Source organism: Ambystoma mexicanum, chromosome 2p (assembly GCF_040938575.1).
Source record: "Ambystoma mexicanum isolate Mex_15411 chromosome 2p, UKY_AmexF1_1, whole genome shotgun sequence".
Taxonomy (NCBI): Eukaryota; Metazoa; Chordata; class Amphibia; order Caudata; family Ambystomatidae; genus Ambystoma; species Ambystoma mexicanum.
In genome coordinates, this window is record NC_090923.1 from 1,418,849,074 (window position 1) to 1,418,865,970 (window position 16,897).

The 16,897-nt window shown below is 42.9% G+C and overlaps 1 protein-coding gene across 1 annotated transcript in view; it reads left to right on the plus strand.

The window, feature by feature from the left end:
- The window catches only part of LOC138567897 (SCO-spondin-like), a 1,036,222-nt gene that overhangs the window by 984,877 nt on the left and 34,448 nt on the right, over positions 1 to 16,897 (plus strand). Inside the window, exons 109-110 of the mRNA XM_069646396.1 lie at positions 1,738 to 1,833; positions 13,695 to 13,755. Coding sequence (XP_069502497.1) covers positions 1,738 to 1,833; positions 13,695 to 13,755 — 157 coding nt within the window. The remainder of the gene's footprint in view (positions 1 to 1,737; positions 1,834 to 13,694; positions 13,756 to 16,897) is intronic.

Genomic DNA, 16,897 nt, shown 5'->3' on the forward strand with positions numbered 1-16,897 from the left:
CCCGTAGTGAAACGCTATCTGGGCCAAATATCGAACTGTATAAATGGACCTTCCCAAATTGCTAAAGGTTTCTCAACCCAATGACCAACATGCCTACATTTTAGAAGAAACAGAAGTCGCCTATTTCAAGGATTAGGGTTAAGGTCAAATTTTACGTGAAGGTTGGACGAGAGAGCAGAGTAGCAAGATGGAACCGGGAGTAGAACACAAGCTGCTACTAATGAAGGGCAAGAGATGTCCTGAAGTTGAGGGATGGGAAGAAAAACAGAGGAATAACAGGGAAGAACATTTAGAGGGATTTTCACTGTGCAAGAAGACAACCTTTGTCAGGGGAGGCAGCTACGAAGGGAAATATGGAGGGTTGTCAACCTCCTAATTTACTTTACAAGAAATCTAAAAGGTTGAAGAGAAGCAGAGGTTGTTAAAGTGAATGGACTTTTTCAACCAGATGCAGTTTAACAGGGCGACGCACACTCTGATACAAAGTTGATGTCAGAAGATTAACTAGTAGCAGACTCATAAATGGAGATCTTAGAAATTGGGCCAAAATCCAGACCTGGAACCATCCAAAACAGGTAAAATATTCGTATGAGGCGCTGTATAAACAACTGTACATTCTAATGACTGCTATCTCCATTGCAAACACATTATCTTTTGACATGCCAGTGTAAAACTCTTCAACATCTAATCATAGAAAAGTTAACTATACATCTACGACCCACATTAGAAAGCAACCGTTCAGCTTTCCAAAGCACAGAAGACAGTGGTTTAACTCTTCAACTTATTGCTTCCCGATGACCTCCAGTCCGGATAAGTGTTCGCTGTGAGCCATTAGAGGTCAACTGACTTTAGGACAAAGTACACAATAAAAAAATCTAACATTTAGATAGCCCAAGGTCTTCAACAGAACTCATTATGGCAAACTGCATGCAGAGTAGGATCGGTGCACTCTGGCCAATGTACGGTGTCAAGGTGCAAGAAACCTGTCTGCGGATGCGCTGGAAGCGCAACCATGGAGCAAACATTGCAGGGGCATGAGCAAGGCGAAGGAGCTTGACGAAGTCAGAAGATTCCTGAAAGCCTTGTTTTTTAAGAAGAGATAAAGGCCACGTATGCCCCTATCTTGCCAAACTGAAGAAGCAGGTAGCAGAGTATTCTGAACTAGGCAGCTACGTTCCGTTCTGCCTATGAGCCTCCTAGGGTAATGCGCTGTGACATAACTGTGAGCGATGGTATTACAGGCTGAAATTATGTTATTGAGACCAATAATGACGACCCATCCTGTACTTGCGATTATAACTTATAATTGGTTATTTATAACACACTTAATACCCAGAGGTTTCTAAGCATGGACCCGGGGATCGAACCTGTGTTGCTCTGCGTCGTCTTGCTTTTAAGGCGAGCATGTTGCGCATGAACTATCCTCCCTTGTAACTGTGCCCGCGATGGAGCTCTAAACCATATTAGGAACCATACGTAAGAAGTGTTTTTGTAGAGGGCATGTTCACGGCCAAGGGTGCACGCTGGCATTGTAAACACATGACAGCTATCGCAAATGCCTGTAGTCTGCAGTTGTAATAATGTAACTCACTGTTTGAACCACATTGTACTAAAATGTAACTTTATTAGGTCATTCGTCAGTTTCAGGTCTCTTCAATTAATAATCATTCAAAATGCTGTCCCTTGTATCCCAATAGAGAAGTTAATCCTTCTCTGTTTCTCCTGCTTCTCCTTTAGCCTGGCGTGGAATGGAAGGATGGCTGCGAGACGTGCCACTGCTTGAATGGTGTCCACGTCTGTACCGCAGGATGTCCGCCGCTCTTCTGCATCGAGGTATGTAAGGGGTGCTGTCTAGAGCCAGAGATGGAGGAGGAGGAGAGAGCGTATAGATGCGGTCCAATAGCACACCGAGTACAGTGCTCGCTTTGACATCTGTGCAGTGCCTGCTGATGCAGGTTCGAATCCCGGCAGGGCCAAACTCAGCCTTTCATCCTTCTGAGGTCGATAAATGAGCACCACACACTGTGGGTAATAATATGCAGCGCTTGGATACCTGAGGGTTTCTAGCGCTATATAAATGCTAAATTATTATTATTAAACTATTGTGTTATAGTCGCTGCATGTGAGTTTTGTGTGTGTGTTTTTGTGATCAACAACAAGCGTGAGAATCTGAAGATGCTTCGCTACTAATGCGTGCTCCTGCTTAGGGCTATCTTGCAGGCCTTGAAAAATAGGCCTGCTAGAGATTGCACTAGAACGCACATCAGCTTTGCCAATGCCACCCCTCCCCCTCCTAGGACTGATTCCTTTAAACTCCCTGCCTTTTGAGTAGAGTTAACTCACAGGAATGCTGCCTTTCATGTGTGTGAGTTTACCCAAAGAGTGCCTCATTAACATGTCATATGATCCAAAGCAAGTCAAACCTTAGGAGAGCACACAGTCGTTCACAGGTCTCTACACAACCACCAAAAGGGCCCTCTTGATATCGCATCTCATTTAAAGTACTGAAGACTATATAATCGTTCCTTTATAGCACAAGAGCGGGATTTGAACCTGTGTCGCCCTGTGTTGTCTTGCTTCCAAGACAAACGTGTTGCCCCTGAGCTATCCCCCCGGCCCTTGTCAGTTTAAGATCCTTGTTCTCTTTGGTATCCATGCCCAACATGAGGCTGAATCATACTAGGTATGCCCCAGCGCGTTTCAATCAATACATTCACATAAACAGTCAGGTTGATTTCTGGCATAATTTGCAGGTCATCTTTACTGAGCACAAACTAGTTGAGCTACTGAAAGATAACTATGAGCAAAGAACCGCACCGTGCTCTGCTGACTGTAGCAGAGAAAGGCCTAGATTAAAGTACTGGTTTCACCGCTGCGCCAAGTTGTGTGATCCACCTACACACATCATTTTACCTTACCCTGCCTTAGTTTCTTTTTATTCCCAAAGTAGGAGACCCTGCATGTGATTCAACTAACACAAATGGTTCACTGCTAAATATATTATAATGTTACTTCATGCTTAATATTCATAGTAATCATGATAAGTAATAATGTGAAGACATGTATACAGCACTTTCACCACAAACTATACCACCTGTATGGATGTTGGTTGCAGAACAATATGTAGAAACTAAACACGCATGTACCATGTACATAACACATAATTATAAACCTTGACCCGCCCATACTATCCCCTAACCCCCAAAGTCACATGACTAGGTTTAGGAGGGCCCTGTGCCTGGCAGCAGCACTGGTTTTCTGTCGGGTTCTCCTTGATCAATAGAACATACATGACACTGGGGCTTCCGGGGCTTCCGGGGCTCCTCGAGCGGCTCCTCGAGCTCTTTGAGCGCTACTAAGGATAGAAGGCGAGACCGAGGAAGCCGAGGAAGTCGGAGGTCGGACTTCATATATAGTGAGATTTTTCCCTCCGTTACGGCCCCTATAAGTTTCAAAAGATATCACTCCAACACAACCTGTATGTGCAGCATTGCTGTTTTTGTGACTTGCGATTAGCGATAACGCGTTGACAATGCCCTGACTGCCACCCAACGAGGTGGAGGCTGGTGGGGGGTAAATCCTGTGTTTGTGTACTGTGACTTTTTCTGGCCACTGGAAAATTAATAGTCTTCCCCAATTTGATTAAAGGCTATAGAGGCGGAGCCCTTGATTGGTCTGGCCAAATAGCCAATCCTCAAGGATGTTCCGCGGTGTATTTAAGTAACACTGAGATAGCGTCGGCGGATTGTATGGCATCATAGCTTGAAGAAGCGTCAGGGTGAGGGGGGGAGACAGACTCTGGCGGCCCCTTAAGCCATCAGGCGTGCCTCACCATGAGCTGACATACGAGCTGCTTTGCTTTACCTCCCTAGGACGCATTTGCTATATTCTCATTTGTTTTTACACTTATCTCTTTATTTCTAGATATTGCTTGATATTCATTGATTTTAAATGATTTAATAATTGTGGATATTCTTGGTTTTGCTGCTTTTTTCCTCTAGTCGCCTAGGATTTGTGATGCAGCTGGTTTTAAGGTTGTTTTAATTACGTTTAATAACGCCCCATTTTTAAGTTTGCAGCTCTTTTTTGTGTACTTATTTGAATATTGGTTAAAGGGTGCAGGTACATGTAATGCGTGCAGATTTATGCAAATTGCAAGTGATTATCCTTGGAGAACCACTTGTTCACGTTGGTGGATTTGTTACTTTTTTTAGGTTTACGGGGGGGACAATTCATCAAACGCTTGATTAGTTGCCTTTCTAAAGGCCTGAGTCGAGGAATCCAAGGATGTGTGCTGATGTAACGGGGGAAGTAGAGGACCGACCTTATCTTTAAAAGCCTCACTGGTTACTGCCTTTCTGTTACGCCAGGTTCCTATAGGTGGAGATTTTGTGGGGCACTGAGTTTGTCTATTAGTGATAAGACAGGTAAAAATGATAAGATGATGATCAGACCATGCACAATCTAAAATTGAGGTGATGGTAATTTCCAGTTTTTTCGTCAGTATCCAATCCAATATGTTAACAGCATTGTGGGTAGGATTTCTAACTAATTGTTGGACTTTAATGGCCTCAAGTGAAGCTTTAAGGTCCTTAGCTTTTATATCCTGTGAGTTATTGTCCCATAGGTTCATATCCCCAGCACAACAACTGCTGAGGTGTCTTTGGAGATATTACCAATACTAGCCAATAAATGTTCATCAAACTTAGGAGTGAGTTTTTTGCGGTACAACAGTAGGAAGCTTATAGACGTCACGTGATTAGCTTTAAGTTTGACATGAAGAACTTCACAATGTTCCAGGTCAAGGGTACTGGAAATGTGAATTGTTAAATCCTTTTGAAAAACAATAGCAACTCACCCTTCTCTCCCTGTGACACGATCTACGTGAAGCATTGTGTGATTTTCTGGAATAGCCAGCGGTATCACATGGCTAGTAGTTTTGGTCATCCAAGTCTCAGTGAGAAACAGGATATCCACTTTCTTCTCGGAGACCATGTCAGCAATTTCTGTTGCATGTTTTACCATGGAGCGGGTGTTTAATAAGCAACAATTAAGGTGGTCATGTGGCCGATGAGCAGTATTATTCTTATATAGACCCTCGACCTTTGTCAATCAGTCATGTTTCTTGGAGCCCCCTCCTGTGTGGGTTTGGTAATTACCCCTTGGCTATTGTGGATCGTGGTATTACATCCATTATGTTTTGTGTTTTCTATAGGGAAGGGGGAGCCTATCGGAGTGTTAGTCGTAAGCAGAAAAGATGGTTCAGCATTTATTGTTTGCTCAACTTTCTTACCCGGGCTCTGAGCGTTGAGTAGTGTAATGTGGGCCAGCGTATCAATTCGTATATGTTCCATTCTCAACTGCAAGCTCTTCTGTGCAAGTTTTAATAAATCCAAGACTTCTATAAGTCCCATGTCAAGGAAGAGGGAAACAACGTGACCCGAACCTTACTGAACCTTTATCTGACCGTATCTGACCGTGTCATGGGAAAATAAACGGTCAGAGAACTACAAGACCGCTGGGGCTAGTAGTTCTATCTCAGAATGACATGTGGCAGCCTTTTAGTAAAAGTAAGGTCAGCAAAGCTCACAACACATTTTGACTACAAGGACCAAGGGGATTTTAAAATACAAATATATTCAGGTTCAATTCACAAAAATGAATCTCATCAGCATAAATATAAAATAGTATTAAATCAGCTTTTTTTTAAATCAATGTTAAAACAATACTGCAATAATACCAGGCGACAAATGGACAGCGCTTCCAGACGAACGCCTTTGGAGAAATACCAATCTGTAGCATCACTAGCATTTTACAAGCTAGCTGCTGAGGATTACAAACTGACCATTTTTCGATCCAAAGCTGAACACTTTAATGCGAGGATTCAGCAAGCAAAATCCCAATCTAAGGAAATCTTTTAAATTCTTAAAGAACTAAAAGATCCTCCAATTACACACCCAGCTCAAGAGAGCGATAAGTGGTGCCAAGAGATTCATGAAGGTTTCTCTGAAAAAACTAGTAAACATCAACAGGCTATGGAAACCCAAAAAAAACTATTTCTGATCACGAGTTAACTCACTTAAAGTTGACTACCGTTAAGAGTGATCTGCCAAATAGTCATTTAGATCTTTCCTCTTTCAAAAAGGTCTCAATTTCAGAGGTTTTGGAAGTGATTCATAAATTGAGGCCATCTTCCTGTCAGCGGGACATTTTCCCTGCCAAGCTATTCAAATATTACACAGACACCTTGGCACCATGGGTTGCGCACTTTGTCAATCCATCTTTTGAAGAAGCCTATGTTCCTGCTGATCTTACGGAAGCATGGATTACTCCTCTTATAAAAAAGGAAAACCTGGATCCTTCTATACCAAGCAACTTCAGGCCCATAACAAACGTGCCATTCCTGCTTAAAATTATCGATAGGATTGCCTACATACAGTACCAGAAGTTCATAGATACCAACGAAATCTTGGCTAATGAGCAATCCGGCTTTAGGGACAAACATGGAACAGAAACTGCGCTTCTGGATCTTCAGGCCAACATTGCTAGTACTGTTGAGAAAGGAAACACTGCCCTACTTATGCTACTTGACCTTGCCTCATCTTTTGATCTTATAGACCATGATCTCTTGGCTGAGAGATTGAAATCCATTGGCAGATGTCCCCCCCCCAGCAATAAATTGGTTTAAATCTTTCCTAGGTCCAAGAATGGCCGCAGTCGTAAAGGGCAATTTCAGATCCATAAACACACTTCTGACCTGTGGTGTACCGTAGGGTTCATGCCTGTCGCCTCTGCTCTTTAACATTTTCTCAGAACTCCTATGCAATATGCTTAAAAACTTGGGTGTTCAATTCACAAATTACGCGGATGATACCCTGCTAGTCTTTGAAATGTTAGGTTCCTATGAAAAGGACATGGAAAGAATAAACAAAGTGTTCAATGCTATCCAAAAGTGGATGGCAAACAACTCTTTGGCCCTCAATGAGGCAAAAACAGAACTCTTAATTCTTGGCACACCTCAAAATATAGGGAAACTAGATCAACAATACAAAAAAATCAAGATAAACAATAGCTTCATCGAAGTATCTAAGCATGTTTTATGGACTCACATCTCTCGTATAAGAGACAGGTCTCCTATCTTAAATCCACTTGCACCTTTTACATCAATCTCATATGGCAAATTTGACCATATCTATCACAACAAAATCTTGTGCTGATTGCAGGAGCTATAATTAACTCCAAACTGGACTACTGCAATAGTCTCTTGATGGGTACTTCTAAGGCTAACATCAAGAGATTGCAGACTATTCAGAATGGTGCAGTTAGGGCGGTCTGGGGCTTGAGCCGGCAGGAGAAAACATCAGTTGCCAGGAAAAAACTTCACTGGCTACCAGTTCAACAGCGAATAAAATTCAAATGCTCAGTTATGACCTTCAAATGTCAGACAGGCATCACTCCTAATTATCTCACTAAGAGACTAATTAAGGCCCCAGCTCAAAGAACTCTACGATCTAATGGAAAAAATAATCTGCAACAACCACAGAAAACCTTGGAAAGAGTTGGTGGCATAAACTTTACTCACTAGGCTCCGAAGATTTGGAATGCTATGCCATCTCCCATAAAAAACAGCACGTCTCTTACCATCTTTAAGAAACTGCTTAAGACATATCTGTTCGACGAAGGAGAAGTCTAATAGAATCTCTATCTCGTTCTCTTTGTAGTATTGTGTTTTATGTTGTTTCTGTCTCTGTTGTGAGTGCTCTGAGGCCTATGGCGATAGTTCGCTATATAACAACCAGAATAGATAGATAGAAAGATTGTAAGTAATTATAAAGTTGTGTGTTAACCTTATTTTCCCCCTGATAACTGCACATTAGCACTTGCACTTTTCTTGGTCCGGTTCCTGCTTTTTGCGCTTTATATCTGCACTAGCACTTTGTGTGATAGAAGTACTTTTTTTCCCAGCACCTGACAAGGAGAGTGGTGAAGCGAAAAGCAAACTCGACTCCCTCACCTGGGGTTGGTCCCAAGAGGGTGTATATACATTTTTTGAACCCATCGATGAAGTTAACGTGCTCATATCTGAAATAAAAGGATTGTTACACAATATTGATGGGCAAGTGGGAAAGGAAAAGGGGATCCAAAAGATTGTTAGATCAATTAGTGTAATTTCAGATAAGGGGGTTAATGTTATTGAAGCTATTGAGTTGGTAGATGAGGGCGAAGTTGTTTGCAGCGGGGAGAGACCGTTGCCTATAAATTGCCCAAGGAAACTGGGAAAAGTGGGCCCGCTGGCTAAATTCATAGTAGAAAATGTTACTGGCCAGGGAGGGGGGAAGAATTACGTAATCCCAATACGTAGTAGTAAGACAATAGGTTCCCCGGGTAATAATATGATTTGAGTATATTCTCAACAGTAGCCAGATGAAAACCTTGCAAACCTTGAGATGCCCCCATCAGCATCGATATCTAATGTTTGTGGAGGAACCAGTTGAAATGGGAGCAGGAGAAAGTAGCCTCCAACTAATAGACTTTACCTACCCCCATGATTCCCCATCTATTGCCGCAGATGTTATTTTACAGAACAGATTCTCCCCCTTGGGGAATGGGTTCTGTGGGGCATAGAGATATAGAGAGGCAACGTGCAGCCTTTAAACAGGAGCAGATGTGGCAAAACACAGCCAGGTATTGGGAGGAAGAGTACGTCCAAAGAAGATACCACCTAAACACAATGTAGGAGCCCCAGTAGTTACTGATGGCTTGATATTGCCCTCTAAACCCAAGCAGTTGCTAGGACCTACAATCATTGAATGCGAATGTAATCTGAGAAGTGGTATAAAAGCATTGATAGCTGAGGTTGGGAAACATGAAGAAAGGGTAGCCAGGTCATTAAATATTGCTAGTGGACAGGGGGTTCAGCTTTCAAATGTACAGAAAGACCATTCGTCCCTAATGTCAACTACTCAGCCAATAATTGTGGCCAACCATGTGAAGGATGGGGGACCCACCAGCCGTTGGGTCAGACTAGGGTCAACAGTAATAACAGGGTGTGTGTAAAGCCAATAGCAAACACTAAAAGGCCTGCAAAGGACCTCCCGTGGGTTAAACCCTTTAATGGACACCAAAGGCCTGCAAATGAACCCCCGTGGGTTAAACCCTTTCATGGACACCGTCAATAAGCATATAGCCACTTATCCAGTACAGTTTACCGGTAGAGGGGGAATGTTTCCCACAGGGATTTCAGGGAATTGGTCCCACTATGAGCAATTTTGATCAAAAGAAAGGAAGGAATTCCAAGACAATGTTTAGGTGTAATGTCCCTAAATTAAAACAAGAAGCATTTGAAAATGAGGATATGCTACTAACTAATTTGTATTTATTTTAATTTATATAGCGCTTTAATCCAAAGCGCTTTACAATAGGAACAAGCAAATACAACAAGCAATACATGACAACTGAATCAAAACCAGAAAACAGTACAAAGAACAATTTACATTATTGATGAAGTTAAGCGCTAATGGAGAGGGACCATAGTGAGAGAGGGGGTAGGAGGAGAAGGTAGGAGGTAGAATCAGTGGTGAGAGAGGAAGCATAAAGATGCTACGGGGGGTGAATGGAAGAGATAGGATTTTAGAGAAGTGCAGGATGAAGGGTAGGAGGTAATAGAGCGGAGGGGGAGGTGTAGGAGGTTCCAATGGAAAGGAGCGAGGAGCTGGAAGGAGCGTAAGCGGGAAGGGGGACAGGGTGGAGGAAGAGAAGTGATCCGCAGAGCGGAGTGAACGAGAAGGAGTATAGAAGGTGAGAAGTGAGGGTAGGTAGGGAGGGGCAAGACCATTGAGCGCTTTGAAGACTAGACAGAGGAAATTCAATTTGAGCTGGGAGAGAAAGGAGAGCCAACCTAGTGAGTTAAGAGAAGAGGAGATGGAGTCGTGAAGTAAGAGAAGGCAGAGGGAGCGGATGGCAGAGTGGTAGATAGATTTGAGGGGGGAGAGGTGAAAGGAAGGGAGTCCAAAGAAAAGAGTGGAGCAGTAGAAGAGTCTGGAGAAGATGATTGATGTGATTAAGAGTTTAGTAGCGTGAAAGGTAAGGAAGGGATGAACTATATAATAAGAATATATATATAAGAATATATAATAAGAGCAACATTTGGATCTACCATGTCAGGGGTTGCACCTCTGTCATTAGAGAGGATAACCTAAAGTCTAATAGAGGGATAAATGCCAATTGATCACAATGAGTACATCAAATTGCTTTTGAAGGATACCACGCTGGTTGAGGGCATGCTAGCAATTGAGGCGCAAACGTACCCACCCTTTGGTTCATCAATGTCTCTGAGGTCTTCCCCAAATAGTGGGTGGCAAAAGAGATCCCCTGGGGTACTAATAAACAGTGAAGGGTCTGACCTGTCCCCACTAGGAGAAGGACTAGAGGTGGTGGATTGACAGCCCCCCCCCCCCCGCCCACCACAGAAATCCCTTGTGAACCAAGTAACCAAGTAGCAGTATTGTGATTTCTTGGAATGTTGCTGGGTTAGCTGGACATGTGATGGATCCCAACTGGATGTTTTTAATCCACGGGAACTACATTGTATGTATACAGGAAACCTGGGCCCCTACAGTAGTCGAGAACCAGGAGTTCAAAGCATTTAATATCCCGGCAGCCAAAGGTCCTAGAGAAAGGTTATGGGGGGAGACGAGGTTGATAACACTAGTGGCTGTGGGTCCAGGGTGGGCAGCAAATATGAGCAAATATAGTACCCCAGATTTGATATTGGTAATCTGTGAAAATAAGGAGGGACACATATTACTTGTATTTAATGTTTATAATCAACCTTGTGGGTGAAACCCATTGGGGACTCTAACACTACTACATGACCTTATTATCAAGTGGGACAATAAGGTGCTCGGGAAGTTCCATATTATAGTTGGACGAGGCTTCAACTTGCAGTTTGAACCTCTCAAGGAAGTTGAGGGGTTATGGGTCGAATAGATTCGGTTTTGGGAGATTCCCTCATTGGATGCAAGTCATCCCCCACAGGCACATACACATGCGCTGGAGTGTGCACAATTATTGCAAGGCTTAGATCTAAGGGTCTGCAATTCTAGGTGCAATGGAGATAGACCAGCAAGGGATACATTTTTGGGGTTTCATTGTTCCTTGCAAATTGATTATATGTTAGTCTTGGTGATTGACTGGAAAGCTATGGAGGATTTTAGTGAAATTGACCGTATGGAGAGTGATCATAAACCCCTCCAGTTGAGAACAGGAATAAGGCAATTTATGGAAAGTTACTGTGTCTACGGTTCCAATTAAGATTTCTGGGAATGCTAGACAGACTGTTAAATGGGACCAAATATTGACAACTGGGTTAAACTGGGTTAAAACAGGCTATATATCACACAATATCACCTGCCATTGTGAGTATTTTTGGAAGTGAACTTAATGCTAGTGAGGTATTGGTACATTTGAACATTGGATAACAGCACTTTGTCCCTTGTTCAGTAGACCTGTGAATGAGCAAGGTGGCAAGGTGTCCGGAGGGAAGGCTTGACCCCCCCGGAAGCTTGGTGCTGACGTCTATCCTGCATTATGTTTTGCCGATGATGCAGTACTATTGGCTACAACACCTACAGGGATCAGGATTTGCCTGGATTGCTTTGTCACCAAATGCTCTGAATTGGCTTTAACCCTCAGATTAAGACCAAGACAATGGTATTTAGACCAAGCAGACAGAAGACATGTGTATGTGCCCAACAAGATCAATGGAACCACCTTGAAACAGGTTAGCCACTACGACTACCTCTGTGTTCAGTTTTCCAATACTGGGACATTGTTATCCAAGCTAGGAAAATCACAGACGGTTGTGGAAAGAAATACGAGTGGCCTAATAAAAAATGTGTGGCGCATGGAGAGAGGGCTGTATCGCCCGCTACCAAGATTTATACGATTCAGACCACATCAGTTGTATTGTATGGAGCTAAAGTATGGGGCCACACATTGTTGATATTTAGGGGCTGTTGAGACAAAATTCCTAAAAATGCTTCTTAGATTACCAAGAGGTTTTCCTAGCACCCTTTAATTGATGGAGTGTGGCTCAGCAACTATTGCTTCTATTCTAGCTTGGAAACCAGTACTGTATTTAATTAGACTTTGGGTGACCCCATAGCTTGGGAAGTATTGTGATGCTTAGAGTGACCTACTTCATCATCCTGGAGGTCGTTCGTATATTGGGTGATACACTTTAGGCAGTAGTTAAAGAATGTGGGTTTAGGCAATATGCGGCGGAACCTGCAGAATTTGACTAGCTGCTCCAAAAATGAAATAAGACTGATTGCCAAACAATACATACAAACGCACCTTATAAGCTCTTGCCTGTCTTTGAAAGCACCGCTGGATTATCTATCCATGAAAACTGACCACGGTGCTGAGAGATATTTGGAATTAATTACTCCAGCGTATGCACAGTCTTTATTTTTGGAATTTAGGTCTGGTGTGCTCAAGGTTGCGGTTTGTACGCGCAGCTGGAAAATTGATAACTCTGAAATATGTCCAGTGTGTGGTGTAGGTGCTGAGACAGTTGCTCACTTTTTACTGTTTTGCACGAGTTTTATTGACTTGAGAAACCTGCACTTGCTTCCATTGTCTGAGGAAGTTTTGCATTTTATGAAACTGTATTATCACTTTTTATCGGTTTTGTGCATGAAGTTGTCATTATTTATAATTGTATTGAATATTGATGTATATGAACTGTATGTGCTAAAGGCAAACATTTCGAATAAAGCAATGTACAGCAATGCACATTTTAATTGGATGTATATATAATACATGGCAACCTGCAATAAGGACATTAAAGCTTGGAAATGATTCTCTTATAGCCTAGTTGTGACATAAGAGAATGATATCACAACTGCTCTGTAATCTGCTATTATACTTCACAAACCCTATTGCTTCAGCCGATAGAGAGCAGAATTCCAGCTGTCACTGCAGCACTTAAAGCTGTGACAAGCTTTTCAAATATCTTGCTTGTAAAATCATTTTCTGTGACAATTTACAACCATTAATAGACAGAGAACTGTTTATGGTAGAATTTTTAATGAGTGCATTGCTGGAGTTTAACATATGGGAACACAAATCAGCATGTTGTTACTTATTTTGAAGCACAAAATGAAAACGTTGTTTCTGTGAATTTTATTACACTGCCTACATTATTTTCCAGCAACACATTAGGAGCTGCATAGCACCCTTTTTAAATCCAAACAAATTTTACATTGATTTTATGGATCAGCAAATGTAAGGTGTCCTAGATTAAATTAAGTAAGACGTCCCGTTTTTAAAAGGGAGGAGTGTGTGGCCATGTATTATGAGTGCTGCAATATCCCCACTGTACCTACAAAGTATATTGCAAGCCACCTCAGGGTTCTGTGACCTCATAAACTAACTCAGTTTGCAGCCTCATTCCTCTCTAGGGTCAAGGAACTCCTTGGTGACTTTGAATATTCTTGCAACGCACGGTAGGGGGTCCTTTATCCCATATATAATGACCTGGGTACTTTGTGTTCCTTTGAAACCAATGCATAGATGGTGTGTTCCCTGGCTCGCTCCCCTGCTATGGAGACCCCCCCTTATGTTGCGTAGTTGCTTTGAGGGAAGATCATTTCTGCATTCATTGCTCATCTGGTCCTTTTTCTGCCCAGGGAGAGGTGAAGGTGCAGGAGCCTGGCAGCTGCTGTCCCGTATGCAGGAAAGAGTTTCTGGGTAAGCCGTAAATGGGTATTTCAAACGAAAAAACGAAGTATTGACTTCTGTGCCACAATCATATTTACTTATCCGCTCTTTAACCTACATGGATTCTTCTAACCGATGCTCGTTCCTCTGTAGTTTCCTTAGATTTGAAATGGCCAGCCTCCAGGCTGGCCCCTTGGAAACTTTAAATCCCACTCTCATGGTCCTGCATGGTGCCACCCATACCCACAGTCATTTTAGGTCACCTTGCGGCCGGACTGAAAGTGAAAGTGGCAGTGCCCTGGGTATAAGTGCCACTGCACAGCCATTGCCCAAGAGTGCCTTTACCCGATCCACAGGTAGCGGCATTTCTGAACATGCTTGAAGTGTTGGACTCCAATGATTGTGCAAGGTTACATTTTACTTTGTATTTTTTAATTTAATTGCACTTTTACAAAATTGTTTATCAAATTGAACAAAAAGGCCTAGGGATTTACGGCTTTCAGTAACTTCGTAAGGACAATGTCCATGATAGACACCAATGACTGCTGCAGGTGGTGTATAGGGACTCTTCACGACAGCAAGAACTGTGAGGCTTTGCGACGCCGGACGCTGAAGCCCAGACACTCTAGGGAGTGCATACTCCTTATGTCCCAGAAAGATATGAGTCTGTGTCTGAAAGGTCGAAGGGGCTCAGTGTTGAGATGGATTTCCAAGATCATCCATGGTGGAATGATTTTGGGAGGCCACCCTATTTTGGTGAACCGGGAAGCGACTGAGAGGTTAGCCAAACCCAATCAAGGTAAGGTAGAAGAGCAGCAAGGCTTAGTCTCAGGAAAGGTATGAGAGCGGCATAGGGCTACAATGAGTCTACTCAGACCATCGCCAGTCATTCCACTTAGACAGGCAAGTATAAAAACACAATTATTTACTAGGCCTTTACATTACACACTAAGCAAGTGGCATTTCTAGGTAAATATTGCATCAACACTCATAAAACAGATGTATACATTCACCCGTAGGAGGGATAGAAATCCTTTGATTCAATGAACAGTGAAACACAGGTAAGTACTCAGATGCATAGCAATAGACAGTACTCTTTACAATACTCATACAACTGCTCCCCTAACCCTTACAAAGATCGACTCTGTGATGGTTTGGTGCCTTGTGCCCAAAAGTCACCAGTTCCAAAGTACACTCTCTTCAACTAGAATTATGTGGAGATTTGCAGTGCCAGTGGTTGGATTAATACGAGTCATAAAAAGATAGATATAGTTTAGATCAGGACTCAACTCAATCCCAACACACTGGGATAGACCTAGTGCGTTGGGATTGAGTTGATCTTTAATCCAGGTTTTATCACCAAAGGTCAGGTCAGAGTGATTTAGGGTCAGGACTTTACACACGTGTTACCCTATGGGAGACAGGGGGGAAGCATCAGATATGTAGATTTACCTCCTATGCTCAGAGTTCTCTGGATGCCACTTGAGAAGGATCCAGACTTCATTGTAGGCTTGTTCTTCTTCCTTGGTTTCTTTCGCTAAGGTCGTTTAGACGTCTGAACAGAAGAGATACATTGTTTCACAGGATTTAGTTTCCGTCGGTTGTGGTAATTGGTTCCAATCCACTTCCAGTTATAGACCCAAACAAAAAAAGGTGACGTCTGCAGGACAGATGGCCACAGGACACCTCAGGCACATGAAGACGACCAGATTCAACAAAGGTGACCACAGTCAGGTGGAGACAGGCAATCTTCCAGCGGCAAACATAGAAACAGGCCCAGCCCAGCTTCACTTGGTGTGAGACAGCTAAAAATGCAGGAGCAGGCGACTGGTGGCACAAGCTGAAAATATGTTCGGAATGGTGCCAGCTGCAGCGACGTAGCCCAGGAGCGAGCTGGTCGTTTAACTGGTTCATCCAGGGACACTTCCGAATGCTTAGCAGGAATGGATCCTCAAGCAAGTGTTGAGACTGGTTGTTCCTACTGTCCAGCGGTCAAAGAACCAATGAAGGCCTTCTGGAGATCAGGACAGAGGAGCAGGGCTTCACCATGACAGAACTGCAGTCGAGGCTGGTCTGCTGCACCGGTCATCCTTGGGTCATCAGCAGGCTGCTTTTCTTCATAAAAGTCTTTGTTCCAATGATGATCTGATGAACATTTGATATGATACATGATATGATATGATATATGATATGATATGATATGGCATTTGTAACGCGCCTATACACAAGTGTTTCAAGGCGCGAGCCCTCCAGTGGCTATCCAATAATGGATAGCCACTGGTCACCACATCTGCCCAGCAACGGACATTCGTTCACCAAAGTTGTGGATAGACACTAGAAAGTCTAGCCCCCTTTTCTGGCACACACACAAAACCCCTTAGCCCATGAAAGCCACATCTTTCCCCAGGAAAGACATTTCCATAAAAGGCATTTCCTAACCTGGGAATGCAAGAAGAAAGCCAAAGAACAATATGACCAAGGAACAAGGAGAAGGACTGGTGGCAAGGCAATCTTAGGGTGCTAGCCATCTTTAGGAGCCATTCTCAGTAAATGCAAAAGTGCACAAGTAAAATGTCTGACAAATGGTACACATATCCCAGCTGCCACCAGCTTGTTTTAGGCACATTGAAAAGTAACCAAAAGGCCATTATATAAAAAATATATAAGGATACCAAGTATCCTAATTGCTCTTCACTGTAAGGTGATGTTGCAATTAAAACAATACAAGAATTCACAAATAGCGACACAGTCTCTCAGTACTGACAGTCTTAGGGACTAGTCCATTTCCCTATAAGAATTTGCAAACGGGCAAGGGAAGTAAAGCAGAAGACTTTACTATCCTCCGAAAAGTCAAGACAGTGTTTAAAACATGCAAAAGAAAAGGGTGTCCAATAGAAATTTATGGAGGGAAATTTGCAAAAAGAAAATCTTAGCTAACACTCAATAGTACTAGAGCGGGTGCACTCATAGCACTACCGGAGTAGGGGATCCTGCTGGCTACAAAGAGAAGACACATACCAAGAGATACCATTCCAAGGAATCTACCAGGGCCTCCAAGCACTCAAGAAAAAAGGGAGAGTCCACTCCCTGCACAGAAACTCACCTGAAGCATTAAGACGACAGTTATGAAGCCATAGAACTGATTGTCCAAGCAGCTCTAGTGACATGAGGG